This window comes from Chanodichthys erythropterus, chromosome 8, assembly GCF_024489055.1.
Source record: "Chanodichthys erythropterus isolate Z2021 chromosome 8, ASM2448905v1, whole genome shotgun sequence".
Taxonomy (NCBI): Eukaryota; Metazoa; Chordata; class Actinopteri; order Cypriniformes; family Xenocyprididae; genus Chanodichthys; species Chanodichthys erythropterus.
Window position 1 is genome coordinate 1334991 of NC_090228.1, and position 23071 is coordinate 1358061.

Genomic DNA, 23071 nt, shown 5'->3' on the forward strand with positions numbered 1-23071 from the left:
TGTGATTCTACACGATCGAGCTCTTCAGCAGGCGCGAGTTCAAATATTCAAACTGAGGATTTACACAACAAAAACATCTGCAAAACAACAGATTAAACATATAAACATCACTTCTAAACACATCGAGATACATATAACATATGTAAGTATTAATTTCTCCTCATAAACCAGCGCTTTGATGTCAGAGTTGACGTTATTTTGGGTTTTGTTTATCTGAATAGTCGATACTTGTACTTTAATATGTTGGATAGAATATAGTAATAAAGTACAAACAGAATATAGTAATTGCTAAAAAATGATATACTAAATAATAAAGTGTTTTAAAACAATATATTGAATAGACAGTAGTGTACATTATTGAACGGGTAATTTTTTGACTATATGTAAGCATTTTATGCAAAATCTGTTATTCAGGACAGTGCTAAATAAAAAAGAACACACATTTTGCATGATCTCTCTTATTTTGTTAAAATAATTAACATTTTTCAGATTCTGCAAGCGGTATGTAAACTTTTGAGCACGACTGTATGTGTGTGTATATATATATATATATATATATATATATATATATATATATATATATATATATATATATATATATATATGTAAAGATGTGAGAACTGTAATATTCTATATATAATTAATTAGTTTGTCTGGTCTGAAGGTGATGGGGGTTTCTGAGCTCTGGTCCATTCTGGATCCGGTCCGGCAGTCCGTCCCGCTCTACAGTCTTTCAGGAAAGACCCTCGCCGTGGATCTCAGCCTGTGGGTCTGTGAGGCCCAGCATGTGCAGGGCATGATGGGAAAGGTCACAAAGCCGCATCTCAGGTGAGTCTGAAATCTGAACGGTTTGATTTCAGAGTCGCTCACGTGATGTCAGTGACGTGTCACGCGTGTTGTTGCAGGAATCTGTTTTTCCGCGTGTCCTCACTGACACTGATGGGTGTGAAGCTGGTGTTTGTGATGGAGGGAGACGCTCCCAAGATCAAAGCCGAGACCATGAGCAAACGCTCTGAGATGAGATTCGGCAGTCTGAAGGCCAAGAGCGTCACGAAACCAGCAGCTGCCAAAAACACCAGCAGAGGCCGATTCAAGGCCGTCCTGAGAGAGGTGCGCATGCCTTTATTCACATGATTAATGTTATGCTTTTTCAAACATTACTTTCAGGTTCTGAACTGCCGAAACGAGTCGTCAGTAAATCCAGTCTCACAAGATTCAGATATGATAATGAGTGTTTGGATTCTGACCAATCAGAGCAGAGCAGCTCTCAGAAAGGCGGGGTTTAGAGAGACCGAATCTTCGAACGAAGCGTTTCAGACACTGAGAGAAAAGAGCTGGTGCTGCAGTGAGGAAATTCAAGTGTTTTTTGACTTTAGATGCATGTGAAGCTGTTTTAGGAGACTCTAAACAACTTTAAAATAGCATAATGGAGGCACTTTAACTGCATGAAACGCTCTTGTCTGCAGTGTGCGGAGATGTTGGACTGTCTGGGCGTGCCGTGGGTGACGGCGGCCGGTGAAGCGGAGGCCATGTGTGCGTTCCTGGACTCTCAGGGCGTGGTAGACGGCTGCATTACGAATGACGGCGACGCCTTCCTGTACGGCGCTCGGACCGTTTACAGGAACTTCAACATGACTTCTAAGGTTCCTCTCATGCTTTAGTCTCTAAACACGCCCCGTACGTCTGCACGCGCTCACGTGTGTTCGTTGATCCCGCAGGATCCTCAGGTGGACTGCTATCGGATGTCTCGCGTTCAGGCTGAACTCGGGCTGTCCAGAGAGATGCTCGTGGGTCTGGCCATCTTCCTGGGCTGCGACTACATCCCGAAGGTGCGAACCTAGAAGAATAAGTTTGAGTAAGATTGCGGTGATGCGATGAAGCTCTGAAGTGTTTCTGCTCCTGCAGGGCGTCGCTGGAGTCGGGAAAGAACAAACACTGAAGCTGATTCAGAGTCTGACAGGACAAACTCTCCTGCAGAAGTATGAGCCGTTCTCACTTACTCTATTCATGCTTATTATTATTAAACGCACAACATTACTAAAAACATGAACCAAAATTAATATGAAAACAGAAAATATAAAGTAGTCAAAATATGATCAAATACTATATATCAGTGATACTGAAATTACACTGTAAATGATACTGAAATAACAATAACTGCTTGATTTTTATTTATTTTTAATTTACTAACAGAAACTGAGTATAATATTAAATAAATAAACATTCAGTTGAACTTTATTTTGTGTAGTTTCAATTAAAAATAACACTTTATTTTTTATTGTTTTATTATTATTATTAATATTTATTTTTATTTTATTATGTTTATATTGTTATCTTTATTATATTTTATGAGAATTACATTTTTGTTTATATCTTGATTTTATGTGGGTATTTTTTAGTATTTAGAGGAAAAAATATTTTTATTATTTTATTATTATTGCAATTAATTTTTTACTGTATTATATTTTATTATTTTTATATTATGTAAGAATATTATTATTATTTTATTGTAATTATATTTTATTATTTTTATTATATTATGTGAGAAATACATTTTTGTTTATATCTTGATTTTATGTGTTTTTAGTATCTAGTTATTGAGGGGAGGAAAATATTTATTATTACAATTGATTTGTTTCTCTATTATATTATTTATTTTTATTATATTATGTAAAGATATTATTATAATTATTTTATTGTATTATTTTCATATTATTTATTAATTATATTATGTAAGAAAAACATTTTAGTTTCTTGATTTTATGTGTTTTTTTGTATTTAGAGGGAAAATATTTTTTATTAGTTTTATTATTATATTAATATTTATTATTATTAAACAATTTAATTTTACTGTATTATATTTTATTATTTTTATAGTATTTATTTTTATTATATTATGTAAGAAATACATTTTTAAATTTTTTTACATCTTAATTTTGTATTTTTAATATTTAGTTATTGAGAGGAGGAAAATATTTGTATTATATTATTATTATTATAATTATTACAATTTATTTTAAATGTTATATTTTAGTATTTTTATATTATTTATTTTTATTATATTATGTAAGAAATATATTTTTGAAATAAATTGTTTTTTAGTTTTTAGTTATTTAGGGGAGGAAAAAATATTTTTATTTTATTATTATTATTATTATTATTTATTTTTATTGTATTATATTTATTATTTTTATATTATATTAATTATATTATGTATAAAATACATATTTGTTAACATCTATATTTAATTTATTTTGTAGTATGGTAATTTCGAGTGAAGCACGGCTGTTACCAGATTGATTTGAGGTTATTTTGGTTTTCTCACAGTAGTCTCAGTTGCATTATTATAAAATATTAGCATTTATTATAAAACAGACTTGAAGAGTTGTTTTATATCAGAGTTGAGTGTGTTTCTCGCTCTGCTGCAGGTTCGACGAGTGGAGCTCAGACAGAGCTGAAAGGTCAGAGGTCGCGGTGAAGAAGGTCACCCACTGTCTGGTCTGTCGACACCCTGGTTAGTTCCGTCTGATCCGATGACAGAAATCCCCTGAACTGGAGCTTTCTCACATTGTTCCTCGTGTTTCAGGCTCTGCTAAATCTCACGAGCGCGGCGGCTGTGTGTTCTGTCAGAGCGAGCGCTTCTGCTCGCCGCAGGACTACGATTCCCAGTGTCCCTGTGACTGGCATCGCACTGAACACTCTCGCCAGGCCTCCTCCGTCGAAGCCAACATCAGGAAGTACGATTAGCACCTTAACATGAGCACAGCGCTAGAGCTTATGGGTAATAATTACAATGTCTGTATCATGTTGACAGGAAGACGCTGGCGTGTGAGCAGTTCCCGTTTACAGAAGTGAGTCCCAGTCTAGAATTCTCAGCAGTCTTCAGTGTCACATGATCCTCATTTGGCGTTTGCTGACGTTTCAGATCATCAGTGAGTTTTTGGTGATGAAGGACAAACCCGTGCCGCCCTTCCGGAGGAGGAAACCCAACCTGCCGCTGATGCAGGTACAGCTCTGAGTGAGTGAAAGCGTTGGGTTTAGACGGACGGTGTTTGACGGAGGCGCTGCTTGAATCCGCAGGCGTTCGCTCTGGAGAAGATGGACTGGCCCAAACACTACAGCAGCGAGAAGATCCTCCCGCTCGTGACCTACACTGAGCTGATGAACCGACAGAGAGGCAGAGACTCTCACAGCCTCATACAGCCTATAAGGTGTGTGTGTGTGTGTAAGTGTGTTACCTGTATTTTAATTTGTTCTTATTGTTTTTAACCCTTGTGCGGTCTTCGTTTGGGAAGTACACTCAGAGTCTTTGGGGTCAACAGGCAACAAAATGTAATTTTGTAACAAAATAATTGTTTTTTTAAAAACAAATGTAATTTAAATCTGTATATTAATGTTTTTACTTGACATTTGCGCAGTATTTGGAGGATTTATCATATCTTTTAAATTTATATAAATAAATAAATAATTTTTTTTTAAAATAAGTTTTTATACAAAAACAGCTTTTTATGTAAAATTCACTTTATAAAGACCCACATTTGTAACTTTCATTCATGGGGATCACATGATAATTTGACATGGTTTAGTGTGAGATTTTTGCCCATCTTTTGGAAAATGCAGTTTTAAAAGTAAAAAATGATCACTTTATCCAGTAGATGGCAGCAGAGCTCCACTATTTGCTGTTTGACTGACTGAAAGACTCTTTTCACAAGTATTTTCAGCTGGATTCATGTCTAAATATTACGAAATCACAATTATAACAATAAAAGGTACTTTTTGTCAAAGTTTAGCATTTGTTGTAATAAAAAATCAGTTTTTCAGTATTGGTACATTATGATGAGACTCATTCAATGGACAAAATTCATCCTCAAAATCAACATTTCTGAAAAACTTTTTTTTTTTCAGTACCAAAAAAAAAAAGCTAAACTTTGACAAAAAGTAATTTTTATTGTTATAATTATGATTTCATAATACTTGTGAAAAGAGTCTTTCAGTCAGTCAAATAGCATATAGTGGAGCTCTGCTGCCATCTACTGGATAAAGTGATCATTTTTTACTTTTAAAACTGCATTTTCCAGAAGATGGGCAAAAATCTCACACTAAACCATGTCAAATTATCATGTGATTCCCATGAATGAAAGTTACAAATGTGGGTCTTTATAAAGTGAATTTTGCATAAAAAGCTGTTTTTGTATAAAAACCTATTTAAAAAAATATTTATTTATTTATTTAGTTGTATAAATTTAAAAGATATGATAAATCCTCCAAAAACTGCACAAATGTGGAGTAAAAACATTAATAAACAGAGTAAAATTACATTTGTTTTTTAAAAAACAATTATTTTGTTACAAAATTTCATGTTGTTGCCTGGAGACCCCACAGACTCCGAGTGTGACTTTTGTTTCTACACTAACATAAAAACAAGAGATTCTGTTTATCATTTGTAGATCTAGAAAGTGTTAAAAAACTGAACAAAGTTTCATGTCATTTGGACAAAAAGAACCTTTTTATTTTATGTGAGCAAACGACGTTTGTGGTCTAAAAAGACCCTATAAGGGTTAAATGTTTTTCATCTTCTTCTGTTAATATCTTTCTCTCTCTTCTCAACAGAATATATAAACCTCGTATAAAGAACGGCGTCTCCTGCTTCGAGGTCATCTGGACGAAACCAGGTCAAACAAACCAACAAACAAACATTTATTCGTTTCCATCAGTAGATTTTATTCTGCAATAATATAATAAGATGCAACATTAAATAAGCAGCTTGTGAGTGTCGTGATGTGAGCGTGTGACGAGCTTGTTAGTGTCTTGTTGTGAGGTCAGATCAGGAGGGGTCGGGGGTCACAGGTGACGGAACAAATGTATCACCGTTAGGTGCTAAAAGAGCTTCCTCCAGACACCCTCAACAGCCCGAACCCCCACAATCCACAGCTCTGCTCGTAAAATATTTATTATATCTTTAAAACGGCTTTAAAGAGGCTCAACGAGTGCTCTCGCCGAGTCTGAGTGAGATTCATGAGCAAAAGGAAGTGATGAAACGCTTTTAAATGTGAAAACAAATCCTTATTATGATGAATGACTGTGTTTGAGATGTTTTAATGATAATAACCGTGTGACAGATCATTATGTGTTCGCCGACGGCTGTGAGGAGCAGACGGAGGTGCGGACGGTCGAGGAAGAGTCTCTCTTCAGCCTGGCGTTTCCCGGGATCCTCCAGGACTTCCATCGGGAGAGAGCCGAGGCTCAGGAGATCAAAATGAAGAGTACGTGCTTTCATTCAAACTAATAAAGCTCTGATCTGAAGCTGTGAAGGTCGAGCGATCTTCCTGTGCGTCTGGCAGCGAGAGCAGGTGAGCGCTGGGTGTTTTTCCTGTGTTGAAGGACGGGATCAAAGAGTTTGAGCTCAGAAGCGTCTCACACCCGCGCCGGCGCATCCCGACGGCTCACACACACACACACACACACACAGACGCTTTGATTACCGCGAGGTGTCGCACAGAAGTCGCTGTCAGTTTCACACTTTATTATCCTCAACCAAAACTATTGAGAACATTCCTGCTAATATCAGTGAACATCAGAAATGCTGTCTGGGAAATAAACTGAAACTAAGCTGAAGCACTGAAATTATTAACTGGAAATAAATAATAAAAATTTTACATTTTAAAAGAAAACTAATAAATATGCTAACAAAATGACAAAAGCACATAACTAAGTGACTAAAAATGAAACTAAAATTAACATGAATACTAAAAATATAAAATAAGAGCTAGTTATTTAGTTATTTTAAAAAAACTCAGCAGGAAGTGTTGGGTTCAGGAAAGACGACAACAGTGCCGTTTTCATCAACTAAAACTATTTTAAAAATTGCTTTCAATGAAATAAATTTTAAAAGGAATACATTTTTTTTATATATATATATATATATATATATATTACACACACATTATAATTAAATTAAAATGAAAACAGAAAATATACTACAAAAATATTAGATACTGAAATAACACTGGTCAACATTTTGGGCAAAAAGACTCCCCAAAAAACATTTAATTAAATAATAAATGTTAATTAAAATGAATGTTAATGGGAATATATATATATATAATATATATATATATATATAATAATTTTATTTCAATTATTTGCAAAACTAATTTTCATTTAGTTTGTTGAAGTATTAAAATTACTAAAATGAAATAAAATAAAGGGTAAATAAACATATTTTTTAAAAAATGTAAATACGACATTACTAAACCTAAAAAATGAATAAAATATATTAATAAATGCCATAATAGTGTATTAATGATACTAAAATAAAAAAACTGGTTGACATTTGTGGCAAAAGACTCCTCAACAAACACTTAATTAAATAATTAATGTTAATTAAAATAAAATAAATGTTAACAGGATTTTTTTTTTATGAAAATGTAAAAATTAATAAAAAAACCTTTTTCATTTAATTTCAGTTATCTGCAAAACATAAAAATGAAAACATAAAAACTAAAAAATATTAATAAATGCCATAATACTGTATTAATGACAGTAAAATAACACTCAACATTTGTGGCAAAAAGACCCCCAAAAAACTTTTAATTAAATAATAAATGGTAATTGAAATATAATAAATGCTAATGGGAAAAAAAATAAATAAATAAAATAAAATAAATAAATATATATATATATATATATATATATATATATATAAGGAAAATGTAAAAATAAATATAAAAAACTATATAATTTCAATTATTTGTAAAACTAATTTTCATTTAGTTGAAGTTAAAATATTAAAATTACTAAAATGAAAGCGAAATAAAAAGTAAACAGACATATTTTTAAAAAAAAAATGTAAATACAACATTACTAAACCTAAAAGTGACTTAAATAAAATGAAAATGAAAACATAAAAATGAATTAAAAATACTAATAAATAGTGTATTAATGATACTAAAATAACATTTGTGGCTAAAAGACTCATTTTGAGTCGTTCCTCAAGCAAAAAATTGTGACTATTGTAATGAACTTACATGTTAAAAAGACAAAAAAATAAAGGGAAAGTTTCTGTGACAGTCTCCAAATACAAACACTGTTGAAGTTACAAAAACAATAGCATTTTTAAAGCATAAATTAAAAGTTAAAAGGAAGAAGAACTGTATGAAAGTCAGCATGAAATGGAAACTGTGATCAATTGTGTGTTTGTGTCTCAATTTCTGCAGAAAAGAAGCCGAGAGCGAAGAAAGAGAAGCCGGCCGATTCCCATGATGCCGTGTCGGATCTGTTCGCTCAGATGTCTCTGCAGACGGACACGGATCCAGATGCCGTTTTATCCAGCGAAACTTCCCAGAAACCACCACAGCCTGATTCCCCTCCGTCCCCTGAGATCCCAGCCCAGCGCTCTCCTGCTTCCCAGAATTCCCCTTCGGTGTCTGCTCTGATTGGCCAGCTGCATCTCAGCAGTATAGACTGGGACTCTTCCTCCTTCACGGCCTCTCCTTCCTCGAGCGACAAGACTGACCCGAGACCTGCGGATAGCTCGACTCGTTCTCTCAAGGAGCGGATAATGGTGAAAAACACCCGGACGCAACATCCCAAGAGTCCTGAATCCCTCCGTTCAATCCCATCAGCTGCAGGTGCAACAACCAAAACAAACCTCCAGCAGAATCCCAGCAAAAAACCTGCAGCGAAAACCGCCGGAGGAACGGTGTGTAAGACGAGCCGGATCAGTGACGACAGCGACGTGGAGAACCGACCCGGATCACAGAAGCCGAGAAGCAAAGTCAAGGTCACGTCCAAACCACAGAGACCCCAAATCCCCCGCAAATCCCCCGACCATGAGCAGGTGAGGAGCTTTCCTGCTAAAACCCCAGAAAAACCAGCCACCCTCGTCCAGGTGCATCATGGGAAGATTGAGGACGAGGATTCGGACGCTTCAGTGGACAGTCCTCGACCGCTGGCCGAGAGGCTGAAAATGAGATTCGCGAAGTGAGCGATGAAGCACAAGTGACTGTTCGTTTGAGAGGATAATGTTTGACGTTGAATAAATTAGTTTTATTTTTATGCAGTTTTTTTGTGTGTTTTTAATTATTTTTAGTTTTCGTGTTCATTTCAGGTTAACATTCAGTCATTTCCCTGTTAAATTAAATCATGATCAGTAGAGATCGCAGTGAAGAATAAAACATCCTCTTCTGCTGAAAGAACTTGTCAAAATAACATTAGGATAAAAGTAACAGTCTGGTCCTAATAAGGGCATAAACGCCTGCCACTTCCTGTCAGGCCTTGATCTTGAGTGACAGGTGTCACACCTTCCCAGACAGCTGCGTCCTGCTGCGCACATCATTAAACACCGGTTTATTAGTGATTCGTCAAGACCTTATAGATGGGCGAGTTTGAATGAAACATTTAAGATTAGATTTAATAGCTTTAAACGTTAACTTTTGTCTCTCGTTACTTTTAAGAGTGCTGAAATTTGACAGAATTAAATAAAACTTTCTTCTACAATTGAAATCAGGAAAGAAAAGCATTCTTTGCACATATTATCAGTTAATTTGTCTTTTAATATTTACATTTTTATAATAAAAAGAATGACTTTCCCTGATACTGCAGTCATTACCATAAAGACAAGTATTTTATAGAAAATATATACAAATAAAAATAATACAATGTTTATAATATAATATTTATTTGGGAAAAAATATTTATATATTTTTCTTTATAATATATTATACAGTATTTTATAGAAAATATATACAAATAAAAATAATATAATGTTTATAATATAATATATATTTGGAAAAAAATATTTATATATTTTTCTTTACAATATAAACAATATATTATACAGTATTTTATAGAAAATATATAAAAATAAAAATAATATAATGTTTATAATATAATCTATATTTGGAAAAAATATTTATATATTTTTCTTTACAATATAAACAATATATTATACAGTATTTTATAGAAAATATATACAAATAAAAATAATACAATGTTTATAATATAATATATATTTGGGAAAAAATATTTATATATTTTTCTTTACAATATAAACAATATATTATACAGTATTTTATAGAAAATATATACAAATAAAAATAATACAATGTTTATAATATAATATATATTTGGAAAAAATATTTATATATTTTTCTTTACAATATAAACAATATATTATACAGCATTTTATAGAAAATATATACAAATAAAAATAGTATAATGTTTATAATATAATATATATTTGGAAAAATATATTTTTTTCTCCACAATATAAACAGTGTATTATACAGTATTTTATAGAAAATATATAAAAATAAAAAATTATATATTTGGAAAATAATATATATTTTTCTCCACAATATAAACAATATATAGTATTTATATATATATATATATATATATATATATATATATATATTTGTACTCAATATTACAATACAAAGTACAGTATTTATTTATGGAAAATATAGAATATAATATAATGTTCATAATAAATTGTGTCTAAAAATTAACATTACAGAATGAAGGCCATGATAAGATCATTATTCCACAACAGTTTGAAGAAGTTTTGTTTTTGAAGATGTAGGCAAAAGTGCCTTTTCCCAATTAAACAATATGTTAATGAACCTGTGAAGTTTGTGTGATTCGCTGCGCGCGTCTGATCGCATCAATCCGCTAATTGTCGTCGTGTCGACTTAAAGAGTCATTTCCCACAAAAGGGAATCTAATTATTTTCTTTTCACTTACACATTATCCGCCAACATCACCTTATTCGCACCCGGGTGGCAAGCGCGCGTCCGTCCTGTGCGCAGGCGCGCGTCTCTTTGAACCTCGCGCTCGTAAAGTTCTGGGGTATAAAAGCGCCGTTCTGCCACACTGGCTGGAAAAGCTGAACGGGGATATGGCGAAGGTTGATGTCGATGTGTTCACGGCGAAAGTTCTGTCCCAGTGGGACTGGAGCAGCGAGGACAGGACGTTTGGAGACTGCAGCGCGTCCTCGCCGGAGTCCGAGTCCTTCGACTCCGTGTGCTCGTCACCGGACGCGCGCTCCAGCAGCGGAGGATGTGAGGCGTACGGACGCAAACACTGCGAGCAGCAGAAGCCCAAAGTGAAGATGAGCGTGAAGAGGAGGATGAAGGCCAGCGAGCGCGAGAAGCTGCGCATGCGGAGTCTGGCGGAGGCGCTGCATCAGCTCCGGGATTACCTGCCGCCGGTGTACAGCAGGAGAGGACAGCCGCTCACCAAGATCCAGACCCTCAAATACACCATCCAGTACATCAAAGAACTCTCCAGCATCCTCGAGCAGCAGGACGGACACGCGCGGGGCTGATGGGAGCAGAAGAACCGAAGAACTGCTCTTAAAGGAACCATTTTTTCTTAGTGTGAAGAACACTTTCCCACTATTAACAACCTCCTGTGCAATGGAAAGATGTTAAAAGACCTTTGTGGAATCATCCAACTGACAGGAAACCTTCCCACAACGTTTGTTTAAATGCAATTGTCTAAATAACATAATCTCTTAAAGGGACAGTGCACCAAAAAAATAAAATAAAATAAAATTCTGTCATTTACTCACCCTCGAGTTGTTCCAAACATGTATGAATTTCTTTGTTCTGCTGAACACAAAAGAAGATATTTTGAAGAATATGGGTAACCAAACAGTTGATGGACCCCATTAACTTCCATTATATGGGTGGAAAAAAAAGTCATTGGTGCCCAAAAACGGTTTGGTTACCCATATTCTTCAAAAAATATCTTCTTTTGTGTTCAGGTTTGGAACAACTGGAGGGTGAGTAAATGACACAATTTTCTTTTTTCTTTTTTTGTTTTGGTGCACTGTCCCTTTAAGGTTGTGAGAAAAACGTTCAGAGAACATTTTTAGAACATCCTTATAATGTTATGAGTGTTAACGTTAACCTTGGAATATTACAAATGAATGTTCAAAGAGTAAAAGGTTAGGAGAATGTTGTACTATAACGTTTCAAACAACGTTTGAATCACAACGTTTTAAAAACATTGCCGATCAAAGTTTTTAGAACATGCATTCGATGCTGATAGAGAATCTTTATTTTTACAGCTGATTTTGATTTTAGGCTGCTGTTGTACAGACTTTATTTTGTTTGTTTGTTTGTTTGTTTGTTGTTTATCCACTCTCAAGTTTTTATGATGTAAATATTTCTTGCTGAAGCTGGAGTGGAGTGTCTCTGTCTAATATTAAGAGTTAAAATTTAAAATAGCTGAATAAACGTCTTGTTCGTGTTGATAACTGTTTTTTTTATGTCAAGATAAAAGTGGATTTTTTAAACTAAAATGTTAAAATATAAGTAACATTGTGTTTTTGCTTTACTTTTTTATCAAAGGGTTAGTTCAGCCGAAAATGAAAATAATGTCATTAATTACTCACCCTCATGTCGTTCCATACCTGTAAGACCTTTGTTAACTTCAAAACACAAATTAAGATATTTTTGATGAAATCCGATGAGGCCTGCATTGCCAGCAATGACATTTCCTCTCTCAAGATCCATTAATGTACTAAAAACATATTTAAATCAGGTCATGTGAGTACAGTGGTTCAATATTAATATTATAAAGCCACAAAAATATTTTTGGTGCGCCAAAAAAACAAAATTACGACTTATATAGTGATGGCCGATTTCAAAACACTGCTTCAGGAAGATTCAGAGCATTACAAATCAGTGTTGAATCATGATTCGGTTTGGAGCACCAAAGTCACGTGATTTCAGCAGTTTGGCGGTTTGACATGCGATCTGAATCACGATTCGACACAAAAGATTCATAACGCTCCGAAGCTTCATGAAGCAGTGTTTTGAAATCGGTCATCACTAAATAAGTCGTTATTTTGTTTTTTTGGTGCACCAAAAATATTCTTGTGGCTTTATAATATTAATATTGAACCACTGTACTCACAGGAACTGATTTAAATATGTTTTTAGTACATTAATGGATCTTGAGAGAGGAAATGTCATTGCTCAGGCCTCACTGAGCCATCGGATTTCATCAAAAATATCTGAATTTGCGTTCTGAAGATGAAAGAAGGTCTTACGGGTGTGGAACGACATGAGGGTGAGTAATAAATGACATTATTTTCATTTTTGGGTGAACTAACAGTTTAAGAAAACCAAAAATATTACAACAAAATAACAAGGGCTTAGACAAAAAATAAATTTTTTGTAAAATAAATATCTGCACAGGCACAAAATATTTATTTTTAGTTTTTGAAAGGGCTTTTAGACGTTGTACCAAATAGATCTTAAAGATTACAAACAGGAGAGATTTAAAAAAAATCTAAATTTGTAATAAAAATAAAGAAAAGTAGCAATAAAACCTGTTTACGCACAACAGCGATTATCATGACGTAGTTGTTGCGACAGGAGCACCGGCCAATCACAGCGCGCCTGTGTTCGTCTCGGGCGGGGCCTCGCGGCACAATGACGCTCTGACAAAGAGAATCAGCGCTCGATGTGACGGTGCGGCGCGGGCCGCCATTTCAAAGCCGAGTAAACGCGCGAGGATTCACGATTTAATAGACGGATGCTTGTTTTTTAGAGTAAAGTGAAGAACGCTTTATATTTTAAAGGCTTGTCTCTTAGAAGAGCTCTCGATCTCATAAGGTAAGTCACGGAAGAAACGCTTTAGCTCGAAATAGAGCAATTGTGTGTTTAATGTCGGTGAGCCGTTAAATCCCTTATTCGCCTTCGTTAATTCTGTCGAATAACTTCAGCTCGTCCGCTCGTTTAACAGTAAATATGTGATAGTTCGTAGTTTATTTGTGTCCTCAGCTGATGATTTCGTTCAGCTGTGGTGAATGATTTTTAAGCCTCCAGTAAATCTCTGAATGCATGAAATTAATGAATTGAGAGCTCGTAAATCATCAAATTAATGTTTTTTGTGGGACTGAACACACTTTCACTATTATATTCAGGTGTAATAACATCATAAACAGCGAGCAAATGCACGATTTTATAGTATGAAGCGTTTAAATTACTAATACTACATAGAAATGTTGAAAGCGGACCAGAGATATTGATGATATCATCGTGCACTCAGGGGTGTGTATGCAAATTATTATCCAATAAACGTGTTCTGCAATGAGAAACCCCTCCCCCTACCGATATCAGATAGCAATTCAAGGTTCGTGGATTTAATGTAAATTAAAACCTAATTAAAATATCTATTATTTATAAATATTTGATATGTCCCGCCTCAAAGTCCTAAAATTTCATAGTCAGTAACTGCTTAGTTCACCCTAAAATGTTATTAATTTCTCTCCCTCATGTCGTTCCACACCCGTAAGACCTTCATTCATCTTCGTAACACAAATTAAGATATTTTTGATGAAATCCGATGGCTCAGTGAGGCCTGAGCAATGACATTTCCTCTCTCCAGATCCATTAATGTACTAAAAACATATTTAAATCAGTTCATGTGAGTACAGTGGTTCAATATTAATATTATAAAGCCACGAGAATATTTTTTGTGCGCCAAAAAACAAAATAATGACTTGTATAGTGATGGGCGATTTCAAAACACTGCTTCAGGAAGCTTGAACATGGTCAGTTCTTCATCAATATCTTGCATCTTGAGATGTTTTCTCATGCATCGTGTTTCCGTTTGCAAAATCTCCAATTATCCACCAGAACAGGGTTAAATTCCTCTGCCGTTTCTTAGAGATGCTTCGTTGTACAGTTGGCCGTGTGCGTTTCACACTATTAATACACAGCTTGTCGGCGTGCCCTGAAATCCCCACAGCCCAGATCAGCTGCTTATATCCCAGCAGGCCGTTTGATGATGGAGGTGGTGGCATGTTAAGCCTGTCGTGACGCTTTAACAGCGTGGAGTCCATGTGCTTCCCAAAGCGAGAGGCCAAAGGAAAATGGTCACACGTTTGACATTGGCGCTCAAACATTTCCAATCTGGATTTGGGTCAAAGGTGAATGTTTGAAATCTGGTGTCTTGTCGTACACTAAAGAGCACCAGTATTTTCCAGATGGATGCCGACACAGAGCAGGTGGAGGAGACGACAGAGGTGACGGAGGCCACAGAAACGCCCACGCAGGAGGAGCCTTCATCTGACAGCAAGTTCAGGTAGGTCGCATGACCACTGTCATTGGTTATTCTCATCAATATTACAACATTGTGCTTACAGCTGAATCATAATTGATGAATTTTGCAACATCAACAGTAGCTATGTTTCCCTCCATCTATGTTTATGCAAATTTGGGGATATTGCATAACGAAAACACCATAAATTCAGAAAATGTGCATAAAAACGTATGTGCTCAATGTTTTTATCTGATAAGACATATGCACACAAACTATGACGGAAACACATTTTTACTGATTAAAACTGTGATTGGATAACTGGACTAACCTGCAGACCAATCGCATCGCAGCATCTCAAATGTTGGTTTTGAGAAAAAAAAAGCGCGATTGCAGCAACTTACGTTTTTATTGCTGATATTTTGCGCTAATTTCCAGGAAGCGATTTTGTTCTCTTGAACACATTGGATGGAAACGCTGTGTTATTCGCAAATATTTTATGCCATATTCCAATTTTGCGCAACATAGCTACAGTTATTGAACGGAATAACGACACTGTCTTCATAATTGATTATTTTTACGCAGTTATTGAAATGAACTGAATCAACATAGAACTGAATGATGACACTTGAATTTATCTCATATTTGATGAAGTTTGTGTAATTGACTTCCGATTATTGTTGCTGAATTAATATAACGTGTCTGTGTTGTGGCTCTGGTTATTTGCAGGGGTCGTGGAATGAAGTTTCGCGGCAGAGGTGGCCGAATGGGCCGCGGGATTCGTGGCGGACGTGGGATGATGATGATGATGAAAGGCTTCAGACCACCGGGTCACATGAGAGGCAGAGGCCGCGACGGGTTTACGAACGGATTTGGACCCATGAGGTCGTGCCGAAGAGTTCTTGAGTCTTAACCCACGACATCTTAGTTCACGACAAATCATTCTAATGAACGTGTTTATGGAAAACTGCTTTTCTCTGTGTGTTGCAGGAGAGGCATGGGTAGGACGTGGCCGTATCCAGACATGCGCGGCCGTCGAGGTCGAGGCGGTCCGATGGGAATGAGCTTGGGTCCGCCGCCGCCGCCGCCTCCTCCGCCCATGCACATGAGAGGACCTCCTCCACACATGCACAGGTGTCTGCACCACTCCTTCAAATATTGGAGAAACACTTCAAAACCATGTACTGCGTTCAACCAAATATGAGCTGTTTTTCTTTTTTTTCTTTTTTTTTGCAGTATCTAAGGCTGGGTCAACTATCGATTTCTTGATCTTAATTTCTTCTGTTTTTAGTTGATGCGTGAACAAAACTTCTGTAAACGTTATTTGTAGCACCTGCCCATCCATCCTTTTGTGCTTTTGTTCCTTTTTTTATAAGAAAGTCTCAGCTTTTAAATTCTGTCAATTTTATCTCAAAATTCAAACAATGAATATTATATTATAGCCCAAATAGTAACATACAATTGCGGTAAAAATTAATACATTTAAAAATTATTACAATATTGATGTATTCGCTCTGAAATGACTTAATTGGGTAAAATATTTAATGTAAGAACTATAACATTAAAAGTTCAAATAACCAATGCTTTTTTTAAACATATTGAGAGGCTGTTTACATGACATTTTCAACTAAAAACCGAAAACTTTTTAATGCGTTTTGGCCATTAATTTATACGACAGTGGCATTTTGGTGGCCTGAAAACATGTTTCAATGTGCAATTTTTTGAAAACGATAACATTATCATCTCTGTGTAAACTGCAAAAACACAAATCTTGAAAATGGTGACGGCATGCACATGCATATTACGTGTTTGTAGTCTATCCACCTTATTTTTCACTTGGAAGTAAGGTGTTTTCTGTGAATGTGCGAGACTTCCGATGTATTAGCCGCTATAGGGAATTGACGAGAAGAATATCAAAGTGCAGTAAACTATAAAATTAAGGTGGATAGACGTGCGTTTGGTGTGAGTGTTCATGCACAGGCACGTTTTCTTTACAAAGTGACATCGACTTGTCTAGCGTGCGTAATACAGCGCCATTTTGGTGGATCCGTGTGAACGGGGATAGATTTAAAATCGGTGTCATCTGTACATAGAGAAACTTTTCTGTTTTTAGTACATCGTTGTCATGTAAACGTACCCTTAATTATTTTAATTTGTTTTTGTTTTTGTTTAAATTGCCGTTTGTTTTATTTATATATATATATATATATATATATATATATATATATATATATATATATATATATATATATATATATAATTTATAATAATATATAAATATAAATAATGGCAATATGTACCAACATAAATCACTACTATTGGTCACCCTTTCTGTGTAGGTTTTGCAAGTATTTAACCGATGAAAAGTACTAAAAAAGGGCTTGTGACTAAACCTCTGAACTCCATTGGCTCCTCAAACTGTCAGTCAAACCTCATAACTTCTGTTGCGAATGAAACGCCGCATTGCATCTGTGCTTGTTTGCAATGCAATGATAAAGAACTGCTTTTTTGAATAAGTACAACGTTTTCTTTATTCAAGCAACGCTATATATCTCTTAGTCTAGCATTTGTCTTTGAGTCACAGCCAATACTGTCTGTGTGAAGCACTGCGTCTTTAATAACGTGAGATTTTGGGCAAATCTGAGCGCTCACATAAAGCTACAGTAAACTTACTGCCTCAGATTTAAAACTCGTATCTCTGTGTAACTCCGTTTGAGCTTGTTTTTGGTGAAATGTTAATAATATAATGACACATGCAAGTGTCTGCATGTATAAAGCCACAACACGGCATTTAATTATTTATTTATTTTAATTTCTCCCATTTGCTGAAAAGTAGCGGTTTTGTGACGTACGTCGTTTCCGCCTGATAAATTCCTACAGACTTCCGTCCACTTTTCCAAATACAAACGTTGAGTGTAAAGTGTGCGTTTTATCGTTACAGGCACGGCCCGCCTCCTCCTCCCCCCCCGCCAGGGCACCCGGCCTTCAGAGGGCGTCCCCCACACCCGAGAGGGCGGAGCATGATGCCGCCCGGCCCGCCTCGCTTCTTCCACCCCAGAGGGTAAGAACGCACTCAGCCGCTTCCCACTTTCACAAACGCACATGCGAAGAGCCTCTTCGGCGTGACAGTGCAGACCACGGCTAATCCAGCACATTGAATTAAATTAGTGCATGACACACCCTGTTTACATTGAATTCTGTGTTTTGAATAACGCATTTGCAAAATGACGAGTTTCGGCCCCTCTTGAGCACAGCAGGCCAATCCAAATGTGTGATTTTATCCTTTCATGCAGCTACCACAACGGATCGGCCCCTCCTCTGCCCCACCCGCCTCCAGGCAGGGGCCAGCGCTGGCCGGGGCCCCCTGGTGGCCGGAAGTTTTAATGCAGCTCAGAACTAGTTGAAATCTGTAGCGTTAATGGCCACCGCTCAGACTCATTTTGTCCGAACAGACTCAAACAGGTCCTTTTACTGTAACAAACACGCTACCTTTTTTTTTAATATATATATATATATATAATGTTACTTCATTTGAGGAAAATCCCGAAAAACATTTAAAAGCACTCTCACTCTGAGGAAGAGAAGGAAACATGTTCTTAAGTTGATTTAAATTAAGTGTATTTTTACTCCTAAGTGTTGTGTAGTCTGCGTGGTGCTATTCCTGTGAGCCTTAAACAATCTTGTTCCTTTATTCCAAGAAAACAAGTGAGATTTTAGAGATCGAGAAGGGACGATGGCGCCAGCCGTCATTCCTCAGCATGTGTCGTTGATATTTCTGTACTCCTTGGACGTCTCAAACATGGCATTTACCAAGCAGATCACTGGCCCCTCAATATGTTCATCTTCATGTGTAGTGCTCATGAATTAATAATGATTTAATATCATTAATGTGCAGCTACTTAAAGTCAAGTGAGAATATTGCTGTTGAAAAGTATTCATGTTCCTTTTTTTTTTTTTTTGGTTTGAATGATTTTGTTAAAATCACAAATACATGGATTCGTTTAACATGACAGTAGAGTAGCGCTACGATTTATACTTCTTCTTTAAATAAATATTTCCTTGCTTTTTCTATTTTAAGGCCAGTTTCGCAAGTATTTGATTCAAAATAGTAAAAAAGTAAAAATAAAAACCCTCTCCTCTGTGTTGAGTTTTGAAGTGTTATGGCACATTCACGTATTGTAACTGATAAAGTCATGTGAATTTGTGAATGTAAATTGAACAGATAACAGCTTTTGACTTAGTTTTGACAAGCAAAACAATAAAGTTAAGATAAAATGACCTCTCTTTTTTTTATTGTTCATTTAAACTAAAAGCTGAATGTCCATTTATGTAATGCATTTAAAAGTACTGATCATTTCTGAAGCCAAATGGACAGAATTTGACATGAGCACAGAAATGAGATCATCCATGACAGTGTTTATTATGAATACTCATATATATATTTGCATCATTGCATAATAAAGCACATAGATGACTGTTCTATTATTGAGTAAAGTTAAATACACTGAATGAGGCTTTTAAAGTTGCCTAAGAGGGCTGAAAATTCAAGCACAGGCCGGATGTCCAAGGATGTGTGCATGAAATAAATGTACTACTTTTATTATTCAACAGAAAAACTTTTCTGCTTATTTGACTTATTCTAAAAACAAGTTCAGATGCATAAAACAAGGACACTTGTGTCATCATAGCAGGCCACGCTGTAGTGCACCAGAGTGATTTTAACACTAAATAGTCAAAAGTTTGGAGACACTCATTTATTTATTCCTTTTGCATGTGCTAGAAAAACAGTAAAGTGAATCAAAACACACATGTGGGGATGAAAACACTTCAGCTCTGGACATTCATCAGCCGACTTCATCCTGGGATGCTTTTAAACACTATTAAAGGAGGAACGTGTGTGAACGTGTGTGTTGGCTGTCTGCGGACAGTTTTAGTTCATGCATTGCACAATTAATATTTTTAAATGATCTATAAAAAATAATTTATCCCTGAAGCGTGTTTGATTAACCCTGTGAGAAGCCTTTTTTATACAGTTAACACTTTGGAAGAATTTATCAACTAAATAAATTTCTTGCCATGAAAATGGCTAACTGGCATGGTGTTAAAAAACAAGAATTTCAAGAATTTAAAGGGATAGTTCACCCCAAAAATTGTCATTTACTCACCCACAAGTTGTTCCAAACCTGTATGAGTTTCTTTGTTCAGTTGAACACAAAATATATTTTATTTTTAATCCATAACCAGTTTCTGGTCCCCATTGACTTCCATAGCATGAAAAAGAACCTATGGAAGTCAATGGGGGACCAGGCCTAAAACTTCACTTTTTCGCCACACCTGCCAATGGCAGTGACTTAAGAAAATGTACCAGCCATGAAACTGTTTTTGCAAAAAACACCAATTCACACCAACATTTTAGATATCAGTGAAAATTCACAATTCTCTATTGCAATTTCCATACCACAGCTAAAACTACTAGCCTAACTAATATAAAAGTAAAACATTAGTAAACAGTCAGTAAAAAAATAAGATCAAATTACAATAGAAAGAAAATAAAATGAAACGGTGCTTTTCAGGTAGGACTGGCAGTAGTTTTCATGTACAGAAATGTAATAAAGTAAGCAAATGTAAAATAACACTGCATAGTCTTCACTGTATAAAGTAAACATCCTTATTAATTAATCCGTATGATTCAATAAAGAGCAGTGAGTGAGCTTTTTTTTTTTCTTTGTCCTTTGTTGTTTTATTAACATCAATAACACTCACAGCTGCTGGAATATTTGGCTACTGTCACTTTAAGAGCGAATGCACGGATATAATACAGCCTACTGATGCGGTTTACTTTCTCAAATGTTCAGTTACGACATAATCGGCGGTGTTTACTATGATACCCGCTGCTTTTTGACATAATTTTGTGTGAATTTGTCTGTGAGAGATCAATTTAGTATTCGCGCGCACACGTGGCTTCCCCCACAGCGCGAAACGAGCTCCCTTTCGCGCCTTTTTGCGTTTGAATATTTACATTTTCAAGGCTTAAACTTTCGTGACGTTGCAGCGCTGGCCCTTTAACGGTTCCGAGCGTCGTTCGCAGAATTCATAACAATATTTCACCGCTTCATATACTCAATAACGCCGATTTACATTCGGCGCTCGTCGAGTGTTAATTTTAGACCCTGGTTACCAACATTCTCCAAAATATCATCTTTTGTGTTCAACAGAACAAAGAAACTCATACAGGTTTAGAAGAGCTTGAAGGTGAGTGAATGATTCTTGATCCATTTAGATCAGATGAACATAAATTCATTCAGTGCGTCCAAACTTTTGACTTGTGTGAAGCCTTTAACATAACAAATAATCCCTGACACGAGAGCTGCAGAACATGCAACATTAGATTATTCTGATTAATCCGTTTCAATACACTAATATTGTTTTTTCATCTGTTATATTCAAAATGAATACAGGTTAATTTCGCAGATATCAGATAATACAATATTGAAGTGCGCAGGTTGAGCTCACAGAATGAGATCTAACCCAAAGCTTGTTAAAATACTGCAGAGTCAACTATAAATCAGTTGTCCGTAGGTTGATTCCCCAAATGTGCGCAGTCCAGAAATTACACACGTGAACATCCGTGTGCCGTGTCTTTGTGTTCCTCTGACGGGGCTGTTCTGCTGCTTTCACTCTGGACTGACTCTTCTTGTCTCCTGAAGGGGTTAGACACCCTTTTGGAAGGCAGCCGGACACGTAGGAGGCAGGACGATCCCGTCTGTCCCTCCTCTCCTCCTCTGCCCCGCCCCCGCCGCTGTGATGCTCCGCCCCCTCATAACCACGGTGAGTTTGTCTTTGTGTTCAGACCCCCTCTCTCTCTCTCTCTCTCTCTCTCTCTCTCTCTCTCTCTCTCTCTCTCGAGTGAAATAGAGCGGCTGACCTGTCAATCACACTGAGAGGACGTTACAAGTGAAAGTTAGTGGATCCTCCATCATTAAAGCATGTATTGATCTCAGCTGAACATTATTAAAAATCAATATCTGTAGTTAATAATCAGAAGCAAGGTTTAATTTGCGTTAACTAACTGAACTAACACTGAACTACAGCATTCATTATCTAAGTTCATGTCAATTAAGGCTTGAGGAACCAATCAAAAGTTTCTTCAGCTTTGAAGTTTTGTAGACACTTTACATTATTAATGCATTATGTAATAATAAGCAACACTTTTGTTAGTTTTTATTCATCTTTGTTAGTGTTAATAAAAATACTTGTGCTTTCGGATTAATCACATCTAATGTGTTTGTGTATATAATATAAATATACTAATTTATATAAAGACACATATTACATAAGCACAACCTTTTTTTTTTAGGTGCAATTAATGGATTTGACAGCACTAAAATACTTTTCAGTTCCATTAAAAAAATATGGTACCAATTTACAGTAAAATTTCATTTGTTTACATTTAATGCATTAACCTGAATTAAGCAAAGCATTATTATTAGTTAATAAAAATGTTCAGATAATAAATACAATGTCTTATAAAAATAAAAAGTGTGATGTTAACAGATGCAACTTTTGATTTTAATGTGTTAGTAAATGTTGACAAAGAATATAAAGAAATGCTTTTCTAAGTGTTTTGGTTGTTTTTCATTGTTCATGTTAACTAATGGAACATTTTTTAAAAGCATTTCCTAAATATAAATGGTAATTTCTTCATAAAACTTAAAAAAAATAGTGTATAATGCATTATATATAATTGTAACCAAAGTTAAAATGCAGCATTGCATTATAGTATTTGCAAATTGCTTGTTACATGTTTTTTAATGCAAACAATGAATTGAAAAGTGTTATATATATCAGATAATACAGTGCATTAAAACACTTACAATGCATTATAAATATATATATATATATATATATATATATATATATATATATATATATATATATATATATATATATATATATATATATATATCAAGTAAAGTGTTAAAAAGTTTTTTTGTGTAAACAATGAATTAAA

The 23071-nt window shown here is 35.4% G+C and overlaps 3 protein-coding genes across 3 annotated transcripts; all 3 read left to right on the top strand.

The window, feature by feature from the left end:
- The first annotated feature begins 33 nt into the window (after positions 1-33).
- On the top strand, positions 34-9015 carry LOC137023738 (flap endonuclease GEN homolog 1). The gene is made up of 14 exons (XM_067390789.1): positions 34-142; positions 665-828; positions 906-1110; positions 1467-1643; positions 1719-1829; positions 1906-1979; positions 3429-3514; positions 3587-3737; positions 3815-3851; positions 3926-4006; positions 4081-4211; positions 5611-5672; positions 6120-6263; positions 8217-9015. Exons 2-14 carry the CDS (start codon positions 668-670, stop codon positions 8984-8986), a joined length of 2190 nt encoding a protein of 729 aa, XP_067246890.1. The 5' UTR covers positions 34-142; positions 665-667; the 3' UTR covers positions 8987-9015.
- A 1870-nt stretch (positions 9016-10885) lies between these two features.
- Positions 10886-11329, top strand: msgn1 (mesogenin 1). The gene has a single exon (XM_067391784.1). It carries the CDS (start codon positions 10901-10903, stop codon positions 11327-11329), a length of 429 nt encoding a protein of 142 aa, XP_067247885.1. The 5' UTR covers positions 10886-10900.
- Positions 11330-13463: 2134 nt separating this feature from the next.
- si:ch211-51e12.7 (uncharacterized protein LOC336335 homolog) lies at positions 13464-22909 on the top strand. Its single transcript, XM_067391348.1, has 6 exons — positions 13464-13631; positions 15008-15105; positions 15790-15945; positions 16051-16194; positions 18002-18121; positions 18354-22909. Exons 2-6 carry the CDS (start codon positions 15008-15010, stop codon positions 18442-18444), a joined length of 609 nt encoding a protein of 202 aa, XP_067247449.1. The 5' UTR covers positions 13464-13631; the 3' UTR covers positions 18445-22909.
- The last annotated feature ends 162 nt before the right edge of the window (positions 22910-23071 follow it).

What these genes read in the sequence shown, in the direction of transcription:
- LOC137023738 (XM_067390789.1), top strand. Translation starts at nt 668, where the DNA reads ATGGGGGTTTCTGAGCTCTGGTCCATTCTGGATCCGGTCCGGCAGTCC. An exon ending in AGCAGTTCCCGTTTACAGAA is followed by an intron (nt 3,852 to 3,925) that starts GTGAGTCCCAGT and finishes CTGACGTTTCAG; the next exon opens with ATCATCAGTGAGTTTTTGGT. An exon ending in AGCCTCATACAGCCTATAAG is followed by an intron (nt 4,212 to 5,610) that starts GTGTGTGTGTGT and finishes TCTTCTCAACAG; the next exon opens with AATATATAAACCTCGTATAA.
- msgn1 (XM_067391784.1), top strand. Translation starts at nt 10,901, where the DNA reads ATGGCGAAGGTTGATGTCGATGTGTTCACGGCGAAAGTTCTGTCCCAG.
- si:ch211-51e12.7 (XM_067391348.1), top strand. Translation starts at nt 15,008, where the DNA reads ATGGATGCCGACACAGAGCAGGTGGAGGAGACGACAGAGGTGACGGAG. An exon ending in AACGGATTTGGACCCATGAG is followed by an intron (nt 15,946 to 16,050) that starts GTCGTGCCGAAG and finishes TGTGTGTTGCAG; the next exon opens with GAGAGGCATGGGTAGGACGT. An exon ending in CGCTTCTTCCACCCCAGAGG is followed by an intron (nt 18,122 to 18,353) that starts GTAAGAACGCAC and finishes CCTTTCATGCAG; the next exon opens with CTACCACAACGGATCGGCCC.